Here is a 25,859-nt window from a genome sequence, read left to right as displayed (position 1 = left end):
CTGTCCATATAAATAAAGGAGTGAGGAACATGTGAGTGAAGATGCCAGTCAAGCTAGGCTGGTGTTGCACAGCAGAAACACTATGTCATCCCTCTATCCTTAATGTTAAAGAGAAAAAAGTAGAAGCATTCTACCACTCAACTGATCCTCTGTTTGTGCATTTGATCTCTAATTTGTGCTTGTCTCTATTTTTAATTCTGTAGTAATTTCATGTCACACCTGGATGGAAAACCAGAAACGGACAAATAACCATTAAAACCATTAGCAAAAAGGAATGATAACACATTATCAAATCTATTTTGACATTTTCCAGTTGACATGGGAAGTTTTGGAGCCAAAAGATCAGGAAGCCCGTCCCTCTAGGCCCGATTCCTAAAGACTGTCTCTCTGCTGTGGAGAGCAAGTACATCTAGTTAATGAGCTCTGTGCTGGAAACTCATTTTGCCTTTTCGGAAGCCAGGAACAACAAGCCACACAGCTTGCACAGAGGCCTTTAGAAGCAGTCCTGCAGACCTCTGAACTACACAGGTTAGCTACATTACATTACATCAGTGATCTATCTGGACTACTATAAAGCCTCTGACACAGTCCCCCACAACATCCTTCTCTCTGAATTGGAGAGATATGGATTTGATGGGTGGACTGTTCAGTGGATAAGAAATAGGTTGGATGGTCATACTCAGAGAGTAGTAGTTAACAGCTCAAAGCCCAGATGGAGATCCATGACAAGTGGTGTCCCTCAGGGGTCTATACTGGGACCAGTGCTGTTTAATATTTTCGTCAATAATACAGACAGTGAGATTGAGTGCACCCTCAGCAAGTTTGCAGATGACACCAAGCTGAGTGGTGCAGCTGCCACTCCAGAAGGATGGGATGTAATCCAGAGAGACCTGGACAAGCTGGAGAAGTGGGCCTGTACGAACCTCATGAAGTTCAACAAGGCCAAGTACAAAGCCCTACACCTGGGTTGGGGCAATCTGCAGTTTCAGTACACAATGGGAGATGATGTGATTGAGAGCAGCCCTGAGGAGAAGGACCTGGGGGTGCTGGTTGATGAGAAGCTCAACATGAGCTGGTAGTGTGCACTTGCAGCCCAGAAGACCAACCATGTCATGGGCTGCATCAAAAGAAGCACGGCCAGCAGGTTGAGGGAAGTGATTCTGCCCCTCTATTCCTCTCTTGTAAGACCTCATCTGAAGGATTGTGTCCAGTTCTGGAATCCTCAACAAAAGGAGGATATGGAACTGTTGGAATAGGTCCAGAGGAGGACTACAAGGATGATCAGAGGGCTGGAGCACCTCCCATATGAGGACAGGCTGAGAGAGCTGGGCTTGTTCAGCCCAGAGACAAAAAGGCTTCCAGGAAACCTTATAGTGACCTTCCAGTACCTGATGGGGGCTACAGGAAAGCTGGGGAGGGACTGTTCACAAAGGCTGGTAGTGATAGGACCAGGGGCAATAGGTATAAACTGGAGAGGGGCAGATTTAGACTAGACATAAGGAGGAATTTCTTCACCATGAGGATGAAGGTTGCCCAGGGAAGCTGTGGCTGCCCCATCTCTGGAGGTGTTCAAGGCTGGGCTGGATGGGGCCTTGGGCAGCCTGATCCAGTGGGAGGTGTCCCTGCCCATGCCAGGGTGGGTTGGGACTGGATGATCTTTAAGGTCCCTTCCAACTCAAACTATTCTATGATTCTATGATTACACAGGAAACAAGACAAGAATCCTTCAAGAACTACCCAGCCCAGGTCACAACACATCTGTGCAGGTATTTTGAAGACATGTTGCTTAATCTCTGTTACCTAGGTAAAATGCCATAATGTAAAAAAAGGCTCAGGACTGAACAAGTGCAAAAGCAGCATCTATTGACTAATTATACTGGTATTTTACTGCACCTTTATTAAACATACGCATAAATATGGTACTGTATCTAGATCCATAATCTTTGCTTCAGTATTATACAGGCTTCACATTGGCAGCATTTACTGGTGGCAATATCTCCTAACAGAAACATTTCCTGTGAGGTTCAGCAAGCAACCTACATAATACATGAAATTCCACGTTTCTCAGTAAATCCCATCTTGTAAAGAAATGCAATCTATTAGTTTTCATAGAAAACAAGCAGAATCATCATTTGCCCTGGCATCAACATTGCTGTTGTTTCAACAAAACACTCCTCCAGAAGCGAATGAATCAGTCATATCTGTATTCAGCATTTGCTCAAGAGATACCACTAAAAATCCATCTGCATATGCTACGTAATTTCAAAATATACACAGGGAAACTAAGTTCAGAACCTTGATTTGGTTTAATCCCAGCTTCCATCCATCTACTGGCTTTGAAACAAACTGTGTTAATGCTTAACTGTAAGTCAGTATTTTCTATCTGCTACTTACTCTCTCATGCACTGGGGAGTCTGGATTTGAATCTTCTTCTGTCCCATATGGTGAAGTGTCACCAGTAGAAACTCTGCTCACTGCCATCTCCGCATGTCCTTTCCCTTGTGGCCCTTTCATTCGGACAAACTCCATGTTGTTATATTTATAAAAGCCAAAAGACATTCTTTGAGCCATCTTAGCTGCAACACTCACCTACAACGCATCAAGACAGGAGAGAAAACCATGTAATATTATTTCCATGTTTCCAAAAAAATAATATTCTCTGAAAGCAGTTATCTAAGAATTACTCAAAAACATCATGGGTAATGATCATTATCTTGCTTCTTAAGAAGCATTTTAAGCCACAATTTCAAGTGATTTCCAAACGAGAGGCAATTTCACAGATACAGAAACAGAGGTTGGAGAAAATCAACTCCTTCAGCTAACTCTTCAGCAGAGTTATCCAACAGCATACTGAGACAAAATAAAACTTCTTTTATTCAAACCCATACAACGTGGCACACCACAGCACAAGCAGGCATGTGCACAGCTTGACCTGTGTGGGGACGCTCTTTTACGTTCAAAAAGCAACTGGCACACACATAAGATGCCCCAAACTAGCAAAGGGCATTGCATAATTCTGGCACTACTTTGTGGCAAGTCAATTGAGACGCTTTTGTGTCCATATTGTCAAGTCCAAAGCATAAAGAACCAGCCCCAACACACAACTAACCTACATCACATTGCTCACCGCAAAACCCTGACAGAACCTTCTCAACAGACAGAAGGCTCAATTCCCAGTTAACAAAACTGAACTGAAAACTTAATTGAGAACTGAAAAAAGGAACAGGATAATATAAAAATAGTCAAGGTTTTGCCAAGTGAAATAAGTAGGAATTATCCATAAGTTTAAGTGGTTTATCACAACTTTCAGCAGCTTATCGCCTGAAAGGGGCAAGATGCTCATCAGGTAACACAACTCATACTGTAGTAAGAATTAATGGACGCAACCGAAATCAAGTAACCATCAAAAACATGGAGAGCTTGCTTCTGTTCTGTTAAAAGAAAGGCAAATTTTCAAGTTTTTCCTTTGGTTATAATTGTGTATTTGAAGACCTAAATTTTATTTCATATGACAATGTAAAGCAGCAGCATGGTCAAACAGGATGTTCCTAGGATATGAGGTGACATTACTGCATCAAATCTTGTCCTTCCACTGCAAGGCTTTTTTCTTACTTCAACTTTAGTAACTGCATTCCCATGTATTTTAATAACACATCTGTTGATCGTGAGAGGCCATAAGATAACAGTGGGACAGAGAAACAATTCCAGTTTCATGTTCTCTCAAAAAACTGGTTTAAGTTTATAAACTACTATAAGTGTATAAACTACTCACATTTACAACAAGGGCAAGGGAAATTATTCAGGACCTCTCCTGAAAAGGGCAGGAAGACAGCGAAATGAAGTTTACATCACAGCATATACTGGTGGTGTTTTGTTGTTTATTTGTTGGGGAGGTTGTATGCATTGGGTGAGTTTTATTGTTTTGTTTTAGGGCAGGGTTTTTTGTGTTGTGTTTTTCTGGGTTGGGTTTGGGTTTTTTGGGGGATGAGTACAAAACAACTTAAGGAAAACACGTTTTACATATAGTAAAGTAGTTTTCAGAGTTTAAGATCTCCCTGAAAAACATGCCTTCTCTTAAGTAACTACAAATATCTATGACATTTCAAAAAAAGAAGGGGCTCCTAGAACTCTGTTATTCAGATCCATTCCTGTGTCATGCAAACACCAGAGCAAAACATCCTAATCTGAACATTCTCAAGCTGTCTGGGCCAAAAGCACTAGCTTTCAGGTAACTTTCAAAGCCAAAAAGGAAGACTATGATGCATGTGATCTAACAGGACAAAAAGCTAACAAGCGTCAGCAGCAAATAAAAACCATAGTCGGAGTATTATTGTTGTAAAGGATGTTGTTTTTCAAAAGTGCCTTACCCTGTTGTCATAGACCTTCTTGAGTGCTTCATAGCGGATAGACCCCTGAAAAATCACCCCTTGGAAGGTGTTGCTTTTGTCACTCGCCACCAGCTCCACACAGACCATCTCTCCTTCTCCCACAGCCATGTCACTGAAAACCTGCCAAAGATGCAAGATGAAACACTTCAAGGCAAACTGCAGCTGCTCAAGTTCAAATATACTCAGATTACTATGATTCTTCCTAGGCTCAAGGCACTTTCAGTGTAAATGGAAGAATGCAAGGGAGCTGTATTCTCCATGCCAGCCTTTCAAAATACAGGCTTCAGGCAGTGCACATTGCTAATCACATGTTGAGAATAAGTAGCTATCACATCAGCCTATGATGGGCTAAAGCAAGACAAAAACAGATGCCAAAATCCAGCCTTAAGCTCAGATTTCAAACATTAAAGAAAGAGGAAGGTAAAATAAAATAAATAAATTGAAAATAAAATAAAAATAAAATAAAATACATATATTAAAAATATAATAAAGTAAAATAAAAACAAAACCAGGATTACTAGAAGCTAACCCTCAGTTAGCCAAGAATATTTGTTTAAAAGGTACAAGGAAAAGCTAATCACGACATAAGACTAGAATAGAACAAAACTCTGCTGCTGCAACAAGGAACTCACCTCTTCAAAACTGTCGATCATGAAGAATATATTGGGGTAGCTGATCTTTGACTCTTCTCCTTTGCTGTCCATTGGGTGTTTGCTGGGAGATGCAAACACTTGCTGAGAAATACATGGATAAAAAAGAAAATATCATCTCAGCTAAATGTGCTCAGCAATGGATGCCCTGAATACAAAGCAAGCAATACCAAACACCACAGTCCACCACGGCTCAGTCAGCCAACATTTTCACTTACACTAGAGATACTGGCAAAGTTAAGCTGACTTCAGAGTACAGACCGTTCTGCAATAATGACAATGCTTGTGATATCCTTGCATTTTCACATGCAAGTTATCACATACTAGTTGCTCCACAGTAAATATCACTGTGTGTACCTGACCTCTCACCATCCTGTAGTACAGGAAAGGTTATTCTTTTCATTAAGAGAGAAAACCACCTTGAGCTGCCTTGAAGTTACTGCAACACATTGTAAAGTAAAACCATGCACAGCAAGAAAGTTACTGGGGAGTAGCTGATCTAACATTGTTTCTACCATTAATTTCATTGTTATTGTTCGCTTAGTACCATAAGAAGAACATCACTCAGTAAAAGGAAACACGGCCCTCAGGAGGACAAGCACTTGATTGCTCACCCTCATCTTCTGCTTCATTTTCTTTCCTTATCCACTGTGCTTCCTCTCGCACCTCCCTCCCTCTGAAGCAGTTCCTGAACTCCTTTGGTAACCTCACTCCTCAAAACAACCAGTGTTGATAAAGGCTTTAGATTTTATTATTCCAACAAAATTAACAGGCAGGTAAAGAGGGAGAAGAATTCACACCAAGTAGAGCTCTTCGCTTCCAGCTCCGTCTACAAACAAAGCTTTAAGTTAAAGAAACTTATCAGATCTTAGCCCCTGTGAATATGTTGAAAGCTCTGAATCCACCCAGATTGTCAGCCTTGTGATACCCTTGCTACAACTCATTCAGCACAATATACGGCTAAGGGTACGATATCAGATATTAATGAATGTTGCTTTACATTATTTGTACTTTTGAAAACTACATGCACATTCAAACACAAGTCACTAAAAGAAAAGGTTGGTTCATGACAAGAAACAGCATTAGAAACTAACAAGACTCCTCAAAGATGACACTTGCACCAATGACTGAAACAAGGACATATTTCAGGCATCCATGTTCTCATGCCATCCAATATAAAGCAAAAATAACACCAAAACTAACCTCCAGTCAGACACATCAGAGGAAAATACAGTTTGCAGAGAGCTTATTGTGAGGCCAGTTTGGCCTGCAAAATAATTTAGAGGAAAGTCAGCCTTTTTTACGTCACTTTTGTGCCTTAGGTACTCTACCGGTATGAACACAGTAGCTTTGCCCTAGTTTTGGAGTAGCACGGCAAGTCCTATGCCTGAATACGGCATCTACCTATTCAATATCTGGCTGCACACCAACAGGATAATACAGGCTTTCTGAAGCAGGAACCATTGAGGCAGTAATAGAGATGCAAAAAAGTTGGCTTTTGTTAGTTTAAAACTAGGAATCTCAATGGTGCAATGAAATGCCCTACTGCAAATATGCTTTCCAGGGTACATAGAATCATCTTTTCTCTCTCCTGAGATTAACTTCATCATGTTGAAGTGTTACTAAGTACTGGTATGTTTTAATGCGCGCCAAGTTTCTCCTAGAAAAGGGGAGACAAAAATATTTATCAGCAGCCTCACAGTATAAGCCTCTAAGAATGAGGAACAGACACCCCTCCACAGCCTCCTTTATTCTGAATACTGCCCACATGCACTGAGAGCAGGTCTCTGATCCTCATTTTCCTAGTTTTCAAACCTGCATGCAATAATTACAGACTTTTCTCAAAATAATTTTGCAGAAGTTAACTCGAGTGAAGCTTGGACTAGTAAACAGTGGAAACCACAATGAGGAATAAGAGGCTTACATCACTGGTGTAATGTCGTGTCTCAGGAGCACCAGAAGGAGGGAATTACACACCTAACTAACGGAAACTACTAATACAATAATCAGCATTGCTAGTTTTGTTTGTAGGCAAAGCAACAACTGTTTTAAAAGGGTAAAACAAAATTAAAGTATTAGAAAGCATTGGTTTATTTTAGGTGAGGCCACACAAGCAGCTGAACGAGCTAAGGGAATGGAAATGTCTGGGAAAAACAGCCTTTTAAAGGCAAAAGGAGCCTTTTAAAGAAAAAAATCTGCCAACTAGGAGATCTGTTGCAAGATCCACTGGAAAGCTGAGTGAAGAAGCCTGGGGTTTCTTTCTTCTTCCTATGCTCTATATGCTTAGTCTACTTCACTATGTTAGCCTTTGGTGTGGAGATGGAGATAATGAGTAGTTTAACAGAGAAAACAAGTATCTCATAACACAATAAAATGATAAATCCGTAAATGGTCTACCATGTAACAGCCCTATGTTACAGATTTACCCTGAAGGCTTCTCATAACTCGAGTCTCATACAATTTCATGTATACCCTCAAGCTGGTTAACAATTAAGCATCCTCCTCCTCAGCACTGTCTGCCACCGTCCCTCTCTCTCAAATCCAGTGGGCAGAGACATACATCTTGAAAGCATGCAGAAGTTTCTACAATTTTTTGAGAAGGGCTATAAAGGACATTTAGACAGTTGGTAGGAAATGCCCCTGACAAGACTTGAGACGCTTCGCAGGGATGCACCTGTCCAAGTAAAGCCTAAGAACCACTGGCCTGGTTTCGATACAGTTTTTGGGACTAAGTAACACTGGGTGCCAGCCTCTAACGCACAGTAATAACAGGGTAATCTCACCTGAGATTTTTTTTTGTGAATGTGAATATCTCCTCCATCCGAGCGTGTACACACAGCACATGTCACCACATAATCCAGCTAAAATAGAGTTAGAAAAACAAAATATTCATGTGCACAAAGCAGAACACATCTGCCTTAATTCTTTTAGCTGTTTGGCTAAAAAGATGTTTCAGTATCACTGTTTTCTTTATTGTCTTTACTACACTGAAACTCCTACAATTTTCAAGCCTGTGTTTGTTAGCTCAGTAATACCAAATTCTTTTGTACAGATGTTTGCTGAGGTGCACAACCTATGGGTAAAGAAACTCCTGTCAATAATGTTTAACATCAGCATACTGGTCAGAATAAACATCTTACATTTAACAAGCACATTTTAAGGCAGAATTTTTTTCCTTTTTGAAAAGGGAAAAATAGAAACACTAATGCACACAAGCAACACATTAGAGAGGTTAGAAGCCATGACTGTAGCCTGCCCAACAACCTGAAAAAACTTGTAAGGAGCAAGTGTGATAGATTGGGACAGCAATGCCCAGTTGTAACAGCTTCTTTGAACTCTGACTGTACCAAATGGATTCTGGTTTTACTCAGCATCAAATAAAGGCAGAAATTGCTCTCTGCAGAGAAGTTTTGCAAGGAGACTTTTGGGAGGAAGGAGAGACAATGAAAACAATTTATTTTCCAGGATGTATGCAATAAGCCAGCAGTCTCTCATTCCGAGATTATAATCAACAAAACTTTTAAGGGATCTCAAATGACCACAGTAATGTTCAGCTTCCCTAAGTGCCAATATAACATATGCAATAACTAAAAAACCTGTGAGCTAATTAATGAAATATTTTGTGCTACTTTCATGTTTCCACCACCAAAGAAAAAGTTTTATTAAGTTCTGATGTTGGCAGCAGCAAACTCCCAGTGTAATACATAACTCGTTTGCTGTATTTTCACACAGCAGTTTCTTCTCTTAGTTGCACCAGTAGTGTGATCTTTAATGGAAATGTTACTCATCTAACAGTGTCATTAACTCTCAAAAGCTACTAATCTTAACAAAGCCCTCCATTTTGCAAAACTTTATTACAGAGCATAAAAATCAGCCCAGCTTCACCGGATATATTTAAAGTTTTTTGAGGAAAGCTATTAGGACTCTACTGAAAAATAAACATCTTGGCTTATCTTCATTTAGACTTTGAAAAGCAAAATCAAACCCACATTTTCTTTCTACGCTCCAGAAATGTCCAAAACCCCTAAGCCAGCGAGGAAAGCAGACAGATCAAAGCCTTCCCTGAAACCTCTCTAACATAAATAGTCCATGAAAACCAGACAAGCATCACCGTTACCTTCTGTAGGATAAGGTTCAAGTAGACACTCTCTTCCCAGTCAATGTCAGGGTCTCCCAAGCCAGGAAGCTTCTTAGAATCTCTCCGGTAAACTTCAACTTCAATCTGCTAAGAAAATATTACATGTCCTTGAGAAATATTACCCGAAGGTACCTACGTGCATACATAAAACTGAAACCAGAAGCCGCTTCAGCCCTGTATTTTTCAGCCAGGATCAGATTTTGTAGACCTCAGAGGGCCAGCCCTCATGCTAGGCTTTGTGTAGAAGCTGGGGAGACAGTATATGAAGAACAGGGGAGAAAAGCTAGTTTGTGCAGAGGAATCTCAGTTTTGGACAGCAGCTTCATTTATTTCTTATGACGGGTGTGTTTTAGCAAAAATGTAATAAATAAAATTCGCCATCCTCACACATCTAGGCTTCTCAATGCAATCCCTTGGAATCAGACACATTATCACTCTGATGCTCAGCATTCTCTAGCTGGTAGCTGCTGCTTGTTCCCAGGTGTGGTGGGAGACTCTGGAGAATGAAGTCCACTAACTTATGCCTCATAGAAGACATTTTTCGTAACAACTCTTCTAAACAAAAAATCCCAAATAATTCCAGAAAGCAGAAAACAATTCCACTAATGCTAACATATTGAAGCAATTGAGAGAAATCATAGAATCATAGAATGGTTTGGGTTGGGAGGGACCTTAAAGATCATCTAGTTCTAAGCCCCTTGACATGGTGGTGTTCCACCTTCCACTGGATCAGGCTGCTGATAGCCTCATCCAACCTGGTCTTGAACACCTCCAGGGATGGGACATCCACAACTTCTCTGGGCAACCTGCACCAGTGTTTCACCACCCTCACAGTAAAAGATTTCTTCCTAATGTCTAATCTAACTCTACCCTCTTTCAGCTTAAAACCATTACCCCTTGTCCTATCACTGCACTCCTTGATAATGAGATCCTACACAGCTTTCCTGTAGCCCCCTTTCAGTACTGGGAGGCTGTGATGGGGTCTCCCCAGAGCCTTCTCTTCTCTAGGGTAAACACAACCTCAACTCTCTCAGCCTGTCCTGACAGCAGAGGTGCTCCAGCCCTCTGATCATCTTCTTGGCCCTCCTTGGACTTGCTCTAATGGATCCATGTCTTTCCTGTACTGAGGACTCCACATCTGCATGCAGTATTCCAGGTGGGGTCTCACGAAAGCAAAGTAGAGGGGAGGAATTACTTTCCTTGCCCTGCTGGTCACACTTCCTTTGATGCAGCCCAGGATACGGTTGGTTTTCTGGGCTGCAAGTGCACATTGCTGGGTCATGTTGAGCTTCTCATCCACCAGCACCCCCAAGCTCTTATCTTCAGGGATACTCTCAATCCCTTCTCCATCCAGCCTGCAATTGTGCTTGGGATTGGTTCAGTATAAAACTGGACTTGATGTGGTACACAGAGTTAAACAGTAGCTTGATACTTCACAAAAAAAATCTGCAGCACAGCTGAATCTCCAAACTAGCGCATAATACAAAGCAGGGTGACAAGTAACACATTTAACATGTCAAAGCTATGTGCCACCTTGACGAACAGCTGCGAAAGCATTTGCTTTCTCTTTTTTTGTCAAGAATCTTTTTTTTGTGAACATGGTAACATACTTCAACAGATGTTTAAATAATGTCTGCAATATTGTGACCAGTTAACATCACTGCAAACAAGGCAGTTTATGAACCTTTTTTTTTGCTTTGGTCAGGGCAGAGAAAGAAGTAAAGTACTGACTTGTTAGAAAACAGACTGTCATAAAAGTCAGAATATGTGAATTAAATCAAATGAAATAAGATTAAGCCCTATAGTAACTGTGTATTTATTTCAGATTGTCTGGAAAGCATAAAGCTACAAGACCGATATATAATGAAGAACAGTGAAACGACACAATATTTCAGTGTTGCCACCATCATCAGATAACACGAAAGTTGAATGCACTTTTTTAATTTGCAAGTATCTTTTAAAAATGCCTATCAACATTCTCTTGTTTTGTTTCTAGTTCTTCTAAAGTTCCTAGCCATGAACTTTTCTGCTGGTGACATAATCACACAAACTAATGAGAGTTACAGTAAAAAACTAAGACGTGAGCAGCTGAGGGAAATAATCTAATTTAAATTCACCTCTAAATAAACAAATGTGATATTTGCACTTTCCTGCCTAAAAGCACAGAAACACCACATTTGCAAGATTCCAGAAATACCTTGTGAAAAAAAATCCAACCTGTCTCTGAATGAAGGATGCAGCAAGAGGATGGGGTGAAGGCAAGACTGAGTAACTGCAGGGCAGAACTCCAGCTCTAACTAATGCCAGGGTGAGAGAGCTCGAGTGCTCAGCAGACACCATCCCAGTCTCTCTTGCCTCCTTATCCATGGGGCTTTTTTTTTTAAATCCAGAGTTTAACAATCTCTTAACGATAAAGTTTAAACCTCCCTTTGGAGAAGTCGGCCACTAATGTTTTCTGATGGTGAAATTAATTCACACACTGAACAACTACTTGCTAGCAAATACAAAGCCATTGCACAACAATTATTTCAGGGAACACCCCACCATTTTGTCACCAATAATGACAGAAAAAGGGCTTCTCTTTCATCACCTGTACCAGGAGCTTCAAGCTGTGGGTCAGGGCACAGTAGATTACTGTGAAACTGCCAAGGCTGTTCCCCAAGAGACTTTATTCCATAGGAAATTAATTTAGGGAATTTACTTTTTCTTGCCAGGCAATAAACTGCATGGGGTACAGATGTCTGTTCAACCGGGCAGGACAAGAGCAACCTGTTCCCAGAGAGAAGGAGCCATCAGCAGCCAGAAGTGACAGAGGTAGCACTTGTCCCACCCGAGAAAGGCAGAAAATGGACTTCTAAATGCTCTCCACAGTGCTGGCATCTGCTGGATGTGTTTTGCAGCTCATGCTCATGTCAACATAAATGTCCTTAGCGAGCACCCAGGGAAGAACCCAGCCCCACCCAACACTAGGGCAATAGCAGTTACACCAAGAAGCCAGCGTTTGCTTCAGCAGCCAGTAGTTTCAGATGCCTGACTTTCTACACTGCTGAGGAATCTGCTTTATAAAACACAAGCCCTCACCAGGGTGCTATAACAAGCAGCACCATCACTCCCCATCTGACTGGTAATGCACTTCACAGTGTAGCACCCACACTACAAGTCACTTTTGAAAAACATCTCGCCCCTTGTCTCATGAACACCTCTACCTGCAACATCTCTTTTACTCATTTCTAAACAATTCTTCCAGAAATAGCATCCATAAGGCATCCTCGCACAAAGTGCTGAATCTAGGTTGGCCAAAACAAACAGCACTTTCCAGGGACTCTATTCCCCATGCAAGTGCTGTAGCTCATAAATTAACCTCAGTTACCCTTTACTGCCATGGTGCTGGATGGGCAAATGTGGCCGTGCAGTATTACCTGGAATAAATCAATAGGCTTGGTTCAACTCATAGCAAATGATCCTGTTGTCACTGGCACACGGTACAGTCTCAGGCGAGCCAAGGGACAGGGGAAAGCCTGGGGATTACTCCATTTGGACCCTACAGCCACTTGTTCAGTATTAGCTAATAAAGGAGGCATCCAAACCATCAAAAAACCCAAATCTAAACCAAACCAAAAACCTTCACACAAAGAATTCAGACACAATGTAAACAACCTGGCAGGCTAACCTAATTTGCCCACATCCCTAGGAAGCTTGCTCAGCATCTGCACGCTTATCTTCCTTGTAATACGTACAAGCAACATATATGTCAAGAACATAGAATCAAAACATGAAGCCTCAGGAAGACCCATTACTCAGGTTACTCATGTGCTTAAGAATTGCAGCTATAAGATCACATAAATACTGTAGAGGTAGCTACTTTTAAAGAAAATCCCTTGATGCCAGTTATTTAACCCCAAAGCAAAAAAATCAAGGGATAAGTACTAAGCCTTTATATTTAAGTGAATAATTTCAAGTGATCATAGGCATTTGGGACTGACAGCATGGGAAACAAGACCAATGTGTTTGCTGTTCTGTCCTCTTAGTGCTCAGATATCAACAGACAGGAGTCCTGTTAAAATCTCAATGTACTCCCAGTAACAGAAAACATTATGTGAGTTTAGGTCACTGTTGCCAGTGCTGAGCACAGCACTTCCTAAATGAAGAGAAACGCCTGCCTTATAGAAGTGCTGGCTTATATTTACATCAAAATCACATGATAAATGTGAGACTAGGTTTTTTTCCACTATATAAAATAACATATATATATCAAAACACACATATATATAAAATAATTAAAATACAATTTCTTAGTGTTATCTCATGCTTTTCATCAGAACACTGTTCCGTGATATTCTAGGCTTAACTCACGTTGTCATGTTTGGCTTTCTGGAGTTAAGAAATTATATGGACTGGAGAACATGCTGGATTTCAGACAGCCGAGTCCTCCCAAGAAAAGAAAGTCTGTCTCAGACATGGATCCAGGAGACATTGGGTCTTTTTCCAGGTCTGCTGCTGATTCACTTGGCCATGCCTCACCTCTGTGCTTGTTTATCTGGCTTCAGATTAGACATGCCTTCCTGCAAGCTTGAGAAGTTATTAATAGAAAGCCTTACATACTAATTACTTATTCCCAATGAAATCCAACAGCCAACCTGGATATTTCTTCATACAAATCAAGATGATGATCTTTTTACAGTTTCAGCAAGCTGAAATCCATTATGCCACCTTATAAACAATTACATCACCTAAGCTGACCTCCTATGTGTCACAGACATTTTTACTTTGTTACTTCTTCACAAAGCCCAGTTAATCACACTTGACCGGACAGCACCTAGGAAAATATTTGATTTTGATAACTTGTCCTGATGATCAATCTACTTCCACAATGTTATGCTCAGGTTTGGGGATTTTTTGGTCATTTGTTAACCTTTCCAATAAACCAGACAGAACATCCTTAGTAGGTCTCAAACCAGGGCAGCTCTGCATATCTTGTGCTCCTTTTGCATCCTTACAGTATTTCACTGGTAATGAAGGTTCTGGTACCAGCACAGCACTCTGTACACAGTACATGCTTTTACAACTCCCTTGGGACTGTGCTTTTTCTGCACAGCAACATGATCATATGCTAAATAACGCACACTCTTGTACTTTGCCTGCCCTTTCCAGAGTCTGTATGCACTCCTGAGACTGAAATATTAAAAATATTAACAAATTAAATTAAAAATATTAACAAATATTAAATATTTGTTAGTGGATTCACATTTGCCAGGGATCAGGCTGCACAGTCCAGTGGTCATGCCCTCACTGTAATTTATGCAGCACCAACGTGTGTCACCTGTAAATCTGAATCCACTGTAATTCTATAACCTCTGTTGCTGATGCCCATAGAACCTCCTTACAAACACCTCCAAACAGTGTCCTTTCCCCCTCTACCTGCTCCATCTTGCTGCTCCTGCTAGCCAGGATCCCCACCTTCATCCCGCTTCTTCTCAGCCTGTTTATTTTCCATGCATGGCAAATGTCCTGGGTACCTTCTGACACAGCTCTTGAATACTAGTCAAGCTATGGTCCATCCCTAGGACTTCAAGGGCTTCTGTGCCACAGTGCTTGTGCCTACTCTGGAGCAACAGAGCTCCTGGAGAGCCCCACAACTACTCCTGCCTGCTGCAACTCCCACCCACAACACACTTACTGAAACTGTTGGCAGGACCTATTATCTGCACAAAAGGAACATCCTAAGTGCACAGGAGAAAAGTGTCTATGAACACTAATGTATTTTATTCATAGAAATATATCTTTTAAAGATGTATATATTGTGGACTGGTTATCTTTACAAAAGAAGTCATACAGAATCACAGATCTTATCCTGGAAAACAATACAACAAATGTTATTTGTATTGCTGAAGAGCTGGAACATTTTTAATATAAAATCAAGAAAAAAGCATCCGAGATCCCAGTCTAGGTTTAAAATCTTTGTGATAAACTGGGTACTTTTCCCATCATGCCTATTTGCTCCGCAAAATCTCCCAGTACGACTTATCCTTTTAGTTGAAATTAATAATATGACCCAGACATTTAGCACATCCCCTAAGAAAACCTGCTCTCAGGAGAGCATTAATTCTATACAGTTCCCAAGGCATTAGAACAGTTTGATGAGATGGGTGTGAACCAAAAATGACCTTGTTTGCACAGCTTAGTGCATAAGCCTTTAAAAAACTCCTGAAAAGAAACCTACAAGCAAAAATCGATACAGGCTGTCTGCAGGGCAGCATGGAAAGCATGGAGTAATAAGAAGAGGGGTTATGAGAAGCACAAAAGCGGATTCTAGTTTGCTGTTAAAAAGTAGTCTAGCGGGATTACAGGTCTGTTTAGTAGTAACATGACTTTGCAGGGGTTTTTTTACATACCACATTCACTAAAAAACAGTAAAGGGGAGGAGGTTGAACGGGAAAAGGGAGAAGATGATCAGTAGTGAATAAATTCAACAGTTTTTCCACAATACAAGTTCAGCAAGGAACTAATACCATCTCCAGAGCCAGCTGCACTACAGAGATGAAAATTTGATTTTTAGGATTTTACACTGATACATTTGGTTGAGAAGGTCAGGAACAACCAGCAAAAGAAAAAAAAGTTTATTTCAAAAACTGCCCCATCTTCTAAAAAAAAAGTAGAATTAATCCCTAGCATGCCCCCACCAGTGAAGTTTTAAAAGACCATTATGAAGCCTAGTGGTTTTCAACATTAGAAGCATCTTTCTCACATTTGTCCATGTATTTCCTTTTACTCGTATTTCCAATAGCAAAAAGGTATCATTCCAAAATGGTATCTTAAATACTAACCAAATCAAATAGTCTTTCTAAATTCATTAACCAAAGGAACTACTGTCCTTCTGTTCTATACTTCAGATACACTTCCAAACACAGTCTTAGTTAATTCTGGTCTTTTTTTCTGCATTACCTACCAACCACTTGCTTACTTCCTCCCACTTAAAATCTTCCATTTAAGCAGTTTCACACACAGCAGCAGCAGCACCATGTGTCAAGTTGGAAGTAAGGAGTCATTTCACAAATTGCAGGCAGTCACAGACACATGTACCCCATCCAGACCCTCTCCAAAGAGAGGCGTTGGTTCTCCAGAACACAGGGCAACAGAAGAGCCCATCCGTGCAGGTGTGATACTCAGCTGCTTTCATGTAAGACTCCTATGCAATTGATAAATACCACGCTGCACAGCGCATTTAGTTAGAGATTTGGACCATGAAAGAAGATAAATTTCACCAGTATAAACAATCACAATAAGACTTTTATCTTGAGGGAATAAAATATGTCTTTTTAAAAGTTAGAAAAAATATTTGAAGTACAACAAAGAAGTGGTGCTAAACGCTAAAGACTAGCCATCAAGCCATGTCAGGACAAAAATAACTTACAGTTAACTATAACTACAATGTTAATGTGAATTCTAACTATATTCCCAAGCTGGGCAGAACATTCAAACCCCTTTTGTTTCTGGATCCTGTGAACACATACAAGTAATTTGAGACACTTCATACAGCACCGATAGTGTTATTGTACTGATGTAAAGGAGAAACTGTGACTAGAGCAGCTTTTTATTAGAACCAATTGGTCAGACAGCAAGAACAAACCCTGGGTCATAACTAGTCATCTTTGGCTCCTTTTGACACAAAAACTAACTTATTTTTCCCAAACCTACGCAAAGACATCAAATCTCACTCCCAAAACTCAGCTCTCCAGCAACCTGAAAACACAGTACCTTCAACGGATTCTCAAAGCTCAATGTACTTCAACTTCTGCATCATGTCGATGACTAGTGCCACCAAGGCTATCATTGATACAAATGCATTTTGGAGGCAGCAATCAAGCTGTAATAAGCTATTGGAATACTTAGAAGGGTCCTAAAAAAGGCATTAAGATAAAAATCCAGATCCTCTGATAGAATTAGACCTCCATTAGAATGCAAATTATAAAGGGCATTCCCCTCCTGTTTTACTTTCACTGTAGATCCAATTTCAAATCCCAGTAAGCTTGGTCCTAACACTGTTAACCAGAAGAATAAAATTACATGCACACTCCCTTTTAACTTTCAGAATATAATTTAAAGGTGTAGCAATTTTAGATTTTGGATCAGCCTCTGAAATGTTTCAAGCTGATTTAATACAGTGGTGATTGCAAAAAGGCAGGGTTATATTGATTACTGCACCTAAAAAATACGATTAAAGAAAAAAACCCTAATGAGCTCTATGACTGATTTAATGCAGAGCACTCTACCTGGGTCTGAACACTTTATGGTATTTTTATCAACAGGCATCAGGTCTGAGATTAGCAGATACTAGATAGAGTCAGTCTGAGCCAGAGCTACCAGGATCACCAGAGGGTTTGAATGCAGTGATTCTTGCTCTTGGGGAAGGAGTGGAGGTAATTCATAAAAAACCCAAAAGGTGGAAAACAAGACTGCTGCCTGAAACCCAGTGGTAATACAAATATGTGTGACAAACACTAAAATCTTTAAAAGGTCTCCATCTTTAGTACCTCCAGCTCATCAGAGCAAGGTTGGCTGCACTGAGACAGACCTGCCAGAAAATGTCCAAATTTCCCTGCAGTGTGAACCTGCTGTTACAACAGTGTTTGTTTCTTTGGGCAAAGACTCCTCACCTCTAAAGCACTGAGATGCAGATCATTCCTTGCTTCCTTGCCTACATACTAGGATGTATCAACAACATGATACAATGCAGAAGGAAAAGACAGTATCCCGGGAGCCGCCAGGACTCCAGTGACACGCACAGAAATAGGACATTTAATCAGAACAAGAGAATGAACCACCATGAACAGCATGGAGGTCACTACTCTAACCTCCACAGACTTTGGTCTCATGTATTTAACAAGCTAGGAGAAGTCACAATAGCAGACCTGTATATGAAGCAGTGCTTTTCTGTTTTGTACCAGGCTGCCAAGCATCATTGTAAAATATACACTAGATAAGACAACATGAACTGATCTGACCAAGTCACCCATGAAAATCCATCTGCTCACTCATCCGCTTGGCATCGACAGACCTGTCTCTAATAAATAGGAAGAAAATCAAAGAAGTCTGGTATTTTCTGGAGCATGCAGATAATCCCTATGGGAATGGTGCATCCCTAGTCCTGTCACACAGAGAAGCTTTAGGAGGGACAACAACACTCATGATAGATCACGTTATAAGCCTTGCCTTGAATATTTATGTCCAAGATAATAGCTAAAAGGGGACAACTGTATTTAACAATGCAACAATGTACTAAAACAAAAAAGAAAGATGCTTTCAGACCTTGGATAGAACCTTCTGCTGAGGATTATGGCTACTGTAATTTTCACTGCCAGTTAACTGTAGAGGACAACAAGAAGTAAAACCTCTGAATCAAAATTCCAGTTCCCTTTTCCAGGATACGATTTATAATTTAGAAGTTGCACCCAATCCTTGAGAAGAAAGCACTCCAAAACAGAATTCCATTTCCCTTTTTCCCAATGCTATTAATTACTTAGAAGTTGCACTCGATCCTCCTAGAATTGCTCTCTGGTGCCCCCATAAAGGCAGCATAATGCCCAGCAGCTACAACACCCACCTTAGCTACAAAGCTGAAACAAAGCACACTCCAATAAAGTAACTTTACTGTTTTGTGCAAGAGGCAAAGCTCAGCTACAGACAAAAACATCAACTTCCTAAATATTTGCTTTGATATTAATTACTTCAAACTTTGACTGTACAACTTCGGTATAATCAAAAGCCGAACTGACAGAAAGAATAGTAAATTATCTAAAAAGTTGGTAGCACTTTCTAGTATATCTGGATAAGCCGGACCAGCGAACCCAGTGTCTTGCAGAGGTTCCTTCAAATGTCCAAATGGGACAAGTTGCACACCCAACAGCAGTTGTTTAACTTTTCCATGATGCAGTTACCAGGAGAGCCCATTCATAGCTTTGGACTCCCCTTTCCATTTGTTAGATGAGAAACGCTGGATGACTATTAACTTCTGCTACTCACCCATGACATGCAGGCAAGAAACTTTGCAGCCCAGATCATCCCCAAAAGCAGTATTTATGCCCTACCTCTGTAAACTCCATGCTGACATTTACCATCAACATTGAACTTGGAAGATTTATTTCAAATGCTGCATGTATTTGTAGGCAAGGACACACAAGGGTGTTTGCAGGTGGAAAAGGAGCCGTGGAGAAGGTTAGTGGAGTTAGCATGGAAGAGGCAGAGGAAAGACCTTATCACTGTGTACAACTACTTAAAAGGAGGTTGTAGGGGGGTGGGTGCTGGTTTGTTCTCCCAAGTGATCAGTGATATGATGAGAGGGCCTCAAACTGCGCCAGAGGAGGTTCAGATTGGACATTAGGAAAAACTTCTTCACCAAAAGTGTTATCAAACACTGGCGGAAGCTGCCCAGGGAGGTGACTGTGTCCCTATCCCTGGAGGTGTTTAAAAGACGGGCAGATGAACTGCTTAGGCATATGACTTAGTAGTGGACAGGTACAGTCAGACTTGATCTCAAAGGTTGCTTCCAACCTAGTGATTCTGTGATCCTATGATCCTTTTTCATCATCCAAGCTGCAGGATGATACATGAAAGATGTTGCAGCAAGAGAAACAGCTCCTACTCCAATCCATACTAATCAGGAGCAGAGGTTCACAGGTAGCTACCAGCAAAGAACACTTTGTTCTATGACTAGGTCTGAACTGAACTGTAAACTCTAAAGTCAGACCCCATTTATCTCTAATGAGACTATAGTAAAAGGTAAGCAGGGCAATCCATAGCATCAGTTGGCAGCTAAAACACCACCTTCCTTCCTCTTCAAAGACAAAACCACACTCCTGTAACCTTTGAACTTCAATCTGTAGCAGAAAACATTGTTTGTCTCCTTAATTTGAGGCTACATACAAAACACTAGTTTTTCAGATTCTGCACTGCCTTGAGACTGTTTTCTCACTGAAGTCTCATTTTCTTTCTTCATTATTACATAAGTTTATAGTTCAATTTTAAAGAAATTACCTTAAAATTGCTTATAGCTTGTGCAAAAGTAATTCTTAATCACAAAGAACTCCTACCAAATATGTTCTGTTTCATTCTTTTCAATGAGCACAAGACATCCCTCCTTTTGGACCAACAAGTCACTCGTGGAAAACAAAGACTTAAGCCTGTACATCTAATAAGCCTACACATCTAACCGTTTCCAGTATCTGTATATTGTACATGAATAAATGGAATCTGAAGTGATAAGAAGAGTAATTTAATTATAAGATTGAGAAAAAGCTAATAGAAATCACAGTTAAAAGCTGACTTCAACCAACCACAACCGAAATTATTTATGTGAAAAGAAACCAGAAAGTCTAGTTCTTTCTTTGCAATTCTAGCAATAAGAGAAGAGGTGTAAGAGATTAAAAATAAGAAAAGAGCAAGTTGTTTAAATTACTGAAGCAGTCTGAATGCTTTATAATGCTCATCAAACAAAAGGGGGTAAAGCAACAACACACAAAGCATAAGACACACAAGGTGTGGAAACTTCTCTGCCAGCATAGCTGCAACACCAGGAAAGCTACCATAGCTGTGGCTAAGCAAGACAAGGCTGCAAGTTACAACATGCTGGCAAGTATCAGCAATGCAAGAAATCACTGTGAGATACGGACAAAGTAATACTACCTGCTACCTGACACTTGTACTCTGTGAATGATGTGAACTTTCACTCCCTAACTGAAACGCTCCATACATCTGCTAAATCAGCTTCCAAAAATTGAAAGCACAGACACACGCATGACTATTTAAGCATTATCAAACCTGGCCCTAGACCACAGAATAACCAATATCTTCAGATTTAACAGATTGATCACTGTTACCTTGTTCTTGTAATATTATTTCCCAGCCCTCCTGAAGTTGTCCCTAAAAAAGCACAAGTGCCTGAAGCAACATGTAGTATACCCCCTGCGGAATACAGTCAGCAAAACAAGGGAAATCATGCTACATCAGTAATGAAGGCAGCAGTAAAGATATGGGAGATAAGATCACAGAATGTTAATAATTAATTGTATTTTTTGATTAGAGGCAGCCAGCATGGTTTCACGAGGGGCAAGTCCGGCCTGACCAACCTAGTGGCTTTCTATAATGGGGTAACCATACCCGTGGACATGGGAAATGCAGTGGATGTAATCCATCCGGACTTCTGTAAAGCCTTTGACACAGTGCCCCACATCCTTCTCTCTAAACTGGCGAGATATGGATTTGACGGGTGGACTGTTCGGTGGATAATAGTTGGATGGTTGAATTCAGAGTGTAGTGGTCAACGAGTTGATGTTCAGATGGAGATCCATGAGAAGTGGTGTCCCTCAGGGGTCTGTACTGGGGCCAGTGCTGTTTAACATTTTCAGTAGTGATATAGACAGTGAGATCGAGTGCACTCTCAGCAAGTTTGCAGATGACACCAAGCTGAGTGGCACAGTTGCCACACCAGAAGGAAAGGTTGTCATCCAAAGGGAGCTGGACCAGCTGGAGAAGTGGGCCAGTGTGAACCTCATGAGGTACAACAAGGCCAAGTGCAAGGTCCTACACTTGGGTCAGGGCAATGTGCAGTTTCAATACAGGGTGAGGGATTACATGACTGGGAGCAGCACTGAGGAGAAGGACTTGGGGGTGCTGGTCCATGAGAAGCTTGACATGAACCAGCAACATGTGCTCGCAGCCCAGAAGGTCAAACATATTCTGAGCTGCATCAAAAGAAGCATGGCCAGCAGGTCGAGAGAGGTGATTCTGCCCCTGTACTCCTCTCTCCTGAGATCACACCTGGAGTATTGTGTCCAGTTCTAGAATCCTCAACGTAAGGAGGATATGAAGCATTAGAATGGGTACAGAGGAAGGCTACAAAGATGATCAGCGTGCTGGAGCATCTCTCATACGAGGACAGGCTGAAGAGTTGAGCTTGTTCAGCCTGGAGAACAGAAGGCTCTGGGGAGACTATAGAGTGGCCTTCCAGTACTTAAAGGGGGCCTACAAGAAAGCTGGAGAAGGACTTTTTACAAAGGCTTGTGTTGACAGGATGAGGGGGAATGATATTAAATGGGAGTGTGGAAGATTCAGACAAGACATAAAGAAGAAATTCTTCATGATGAGGGTGGTGAGGCACTGGCACAGATCACCCAGGGAAGCTGTGGATGTCCCATCCCTGGAAGTGTTCAAGGCCACGTCAGATGGGGCTTGGAACAGCCAGGTCTGAGAGGAGGTGTCTCTGGCCAGGGCAGGGGGAGGCTGGAACTGGATGATCTTTAAGGTCCCTTTCAACCCCAACTATTCTATGATTTTATTTCAAACAATCTCTGTTGGATGTGGAAATGCATAACCTGGATTACTGATCAGAAAATGGGGTAAGGGGTATGGACAGGGGAGAGGGATCCTGGTGGACACACTAGACATTGAAGTTGTAATTGCTAGTGGTATTAGGCACTTGATTACAACATTCCAAAGCTTCAATACAATTGCATATGAATTTCAACACTGAACACAAGCATTTTCACACCTCTAATGAGCAAACTGACACTGCATAACCCACAGATCAAAACCAGTAAGGGCTCTGCTGAACTAGCACCCTGATGAGTCTTTCAGGGAGCTCCACGCAGACACTTTAAGCTATTCTGGAGTGTGCAAACCAGCCTAGCAGTGTTTTTCTGTCCCTCGCTCCCCTGCTGACTCAGATATACTACATTTGCAATACTGAATTATTCATTAAAATTCTATCAGATGGGGGAACTGGGCTTGGGCTTCTTTTCTTCCCAATGAAATTTTCTCCACTGCAGAGAACAGAGAATCTTCTCAATGACATGACTCAGGGCTGCCATGTTTCAGTGCAACTCATATTAAATTCACTTCTGATCTTAGTTTTCTTGTCACCCTATTTGAATGCTTAAGGAGCGTTCTTCAGAGACTGGAAGCATTAAAAAGCTCTTCATTAAAAAAGCCCCTGCAGCTCACACCCCGTTTCTGAGTCAGGCATTTACAGACTGTGACACTATGAGGATGTTCAGCTGCATGCTTCCTTTGCCTCAGACACAAATTAACTCTGGAAACAGGACAGAGTGTGAAAACATCTCCACTCCAAATACTCGTTAGGCTGCCAGGTATGTCACAAGCATATTCCAGGTCACAGATGGCCATACCCTGTTCTGTGTGGGAAAGAGGTGTTCTTGAACCACCTATGACAGTAGTATTCTCTTTCCTTTTGCCAAGCATTCTGTCACAGCACACAGAAAATGGAGATGGGCTTGCAAAAAAATGCATCATGAGCAGAGGCTATTAAGTAGCAGCTACTTCATGTTTATGTATTTAGACAACCAAGCATCAGCAAAACAGCAGGAGAAAGCACAGGAATTTCTCAGGATAACTGTAAAAGAACACACAACTTTTTGTTCTTAAGATGTTGAGCTCCTTACAGAAAATCGTAACACCAAACTGATAGTATCAATGTTCCTTTTTCATGCTTCAAAATACTTCAAGCAATGTGTTGATGTCCTCTTCTGCAGAAGCCACTCACTGCAACACCTCCACAAACTTAGCACAACAGAAGAGTTAAGGAAGAACAGCTGTGTCTCTGTACTGACTTGCACATGCTGCAATCATTGTTTGTTCCCACATACTACCCATGCACAAGGAGAGAATTTATTCGGCAAAAAAAGATGCATTTTTTGGCTATTTGTTTCTCTTTTGCATGGTGACGTGGAACTGCCATGAAGTATACCAAACGGCTCCTCTGGAGACATCCTGTTTGCTTACAAAAACCACTGCTCTGAAAGGTGTAACAGACTGAGCAATGTAAGATCTTTACAATTCTGTGAGATGCTGAGTTCAGGTTGTCAAATCGTCCAACCAGACAGATGGTGACAGTGAATTAGATATTCAGCTATGAAAATGCTGTGATTTTCAGTGGGAGTCATGTGCCTAAAGCCAGTTAGCTTTGGAAACTAACTGGTCTCCCACCACAGCCAATATTTCTTGTGTCACAGGTCCAGATGCATGCAAACATGTAAACCTTGGCTCTAGTTCAGTTCTGTTCCTGAAGCTGCAGCCACAACATCAGTCACTTCAGCTTTTTGAAGCCTTGAGAGCCCGAATGACTACCCCATGCATTTGGCAGTAACTCTACTCCTTCACATTTATAGGATGCTGAAGAAAACAGGACCTACTCCAGAATCGAGGCAAGCTCAAAAACATACACCAACAGTGTCTTAAATTTATCTTTTTTATTGCTTTGCCATATAAATACAGCACCTTTTTCAGGTGACAAAGCATAATGCAAAGCCTAAAGGGTTAATTGAAGCTAGCTCTTCTGGTCTATCACTGAGGTTTTACCTTAGTTTCCCTACTTGGCAGTAGTCTCTTAACATCATACTAGCATCTTCCGTAGCACCATGAGAAAGTAAAGCTTCTTTCTACAGAAAGATCATGAGCTTGCAGCTGTAACAAAGCAAAATCCTTTATAAATGCCTTTTGCACCAGGAAAAGACAGATATTAAATCCTGATGTGATACCATTTTAAAAATCAGAATCCCAAGTTCAACCACTTGAACCTTTTAAAGCTGTAGGTTTTGGCAACGTAAAGGACTCTCTTAGTGAGGATCAGGGCTTACATCTTCCAGTAGGTCACATCAGCTGGTGTGTGAAGCAGCAGTGAAGAGCTTTTTTGAGTCTTGACTTAACAGCATATAAAATGTGATAAATCAAGGGGATTCCACCTTTAAAAAGCCTACTAAATCCCTTAACCTTGAGAAAAGCTATGCTTCACAGTGCCCTGCCTGCACAGACCCTGACAGATGGGGTCTGTGGTTTTCGCTTACAGACACTGAGAGTAGTATTTCAAAACTCGAAAGAAAAACTGCAAGAGTGTTATTGTGACATGCCAAGGAAACATGGGGTTGAATGCACTTCTCTGGGATCCAAGAGGCTGTGTAATGGATATAGCCCAGAATCCGAAATGGCAGTTTTGTCCTGGCATAGACCATATTAAGAGCACAATTGCTGTTTCGCCCACACATGCATGGTTTACTGATATAGACAAGAGAAGCAAACAGAAAGTCACTTAGATAAGGGGGTCTATGAAGTAGATCATTTAAATGGCCTTTTAAAATTAAATTTACACTGGTAGAGAAGTTCACCATTATTGCTTACCAATACCCCAAATTGTGAGATTTATTACTTCAAGCTATTGTGACTTACCTGCACCTGAAGCCCTCCTCATTCAGCCTTAAAACTGAACAGAATAGCTAATCTTGATCCCATCAGTTTTTTTCTGCTTATCCTCTATTACACTTCAACTTAAAATTAAATGTTATTGCTGACATTCTTCAGCTCCAGTAAGCACAGAAAAGAAAAAAAACAAACACAAGGAGGAATGACTTTTAATCACCCAAGACAGCCATCAAAACCTGAAAACCATTTGATAAATCAACACTTGTTTCTTGCTGACATGAATCATCACACCACAGCATGCAAATGATGTGAACCTGCTGCATGAGCTCGTCATCTCAGAAAACAATTGCCATTGTCAGCATTCAGACAAACAGCCCCTCCTTGCTCAATCCATTTTTGTTGTTGTTGTCATCAGTCCTACAGAAGATTACTATGCTCAAAGCTGTGCAAATCTTATTTTCATGAATATAAACTAAT

At 41.0% G+C, this 25,859-nt stretch overlaps 1 protein-coding gene across 4 annotated transcripts in view; it reads right to left on the bottom strand.

Moving 5' to 3' along the window:
- The window catches only part of KIAA0930 (KIAA0930 ortholog), a 98,314-nt gene that overhangs the window by 30,225 nt on the left and 42,230 nt on the right, over positions 1-25,859 (bottom strand). For 3 of the 4 annotated variants that reach the window (XR_011338071.1, XR_011338072.1, XM_069864619.1), the window contains exons 3-7: positions 9,156-9,263; positions 7,822-7,899; positions 5,021-5,122; positions 4,368-4,508; positions 2,395-2,589 (exon numbers count right to left, since the gene is read on the bottom strand). Coding sequence is in view for 2 of the 4 variants with exons in the window: in XM_069864619.1 (XP_069720720.1) it covers positions 2,395-2,589; positions 4,368-4,508; positions 5,021-5,122; positions 7,822-7,899; positions 9,156-9,263 (624 nt within the window). In the remaining 2 variants the exon portion in view is untranslated. The remainder of the gene's footprint in view (positions 1-2,394; positions 2,590-4,367; positions 4,509-5,020; positions 5,123-7,821; positions 7,900-9,155; positions 9,264-25,859) is intronic. The other variant, XM_069864635.1, reaches the window with a different exon arrangement.

Source organism: Phaenicophaeus curvirostris, chromosome 1, assembly GCF_032191515.1.
Source record: "Phaenicophaeus curvirostris isolate KB17595 chromosome 1, BPBGC_Pcur_1.0, whole genome shotgun sequence".
NCBI lineage: Eukaryota > Metazoa > Chordata > Aves > Cuculiformes > Cuculidae > Phaenicophaeus > Phaenicophaeus curvirostris.
The sequence above is the reverse complement of the archived record's forward strand: the minus strand, read 5'-3'. Positions and strand labels throughout refer to the sequence as shown.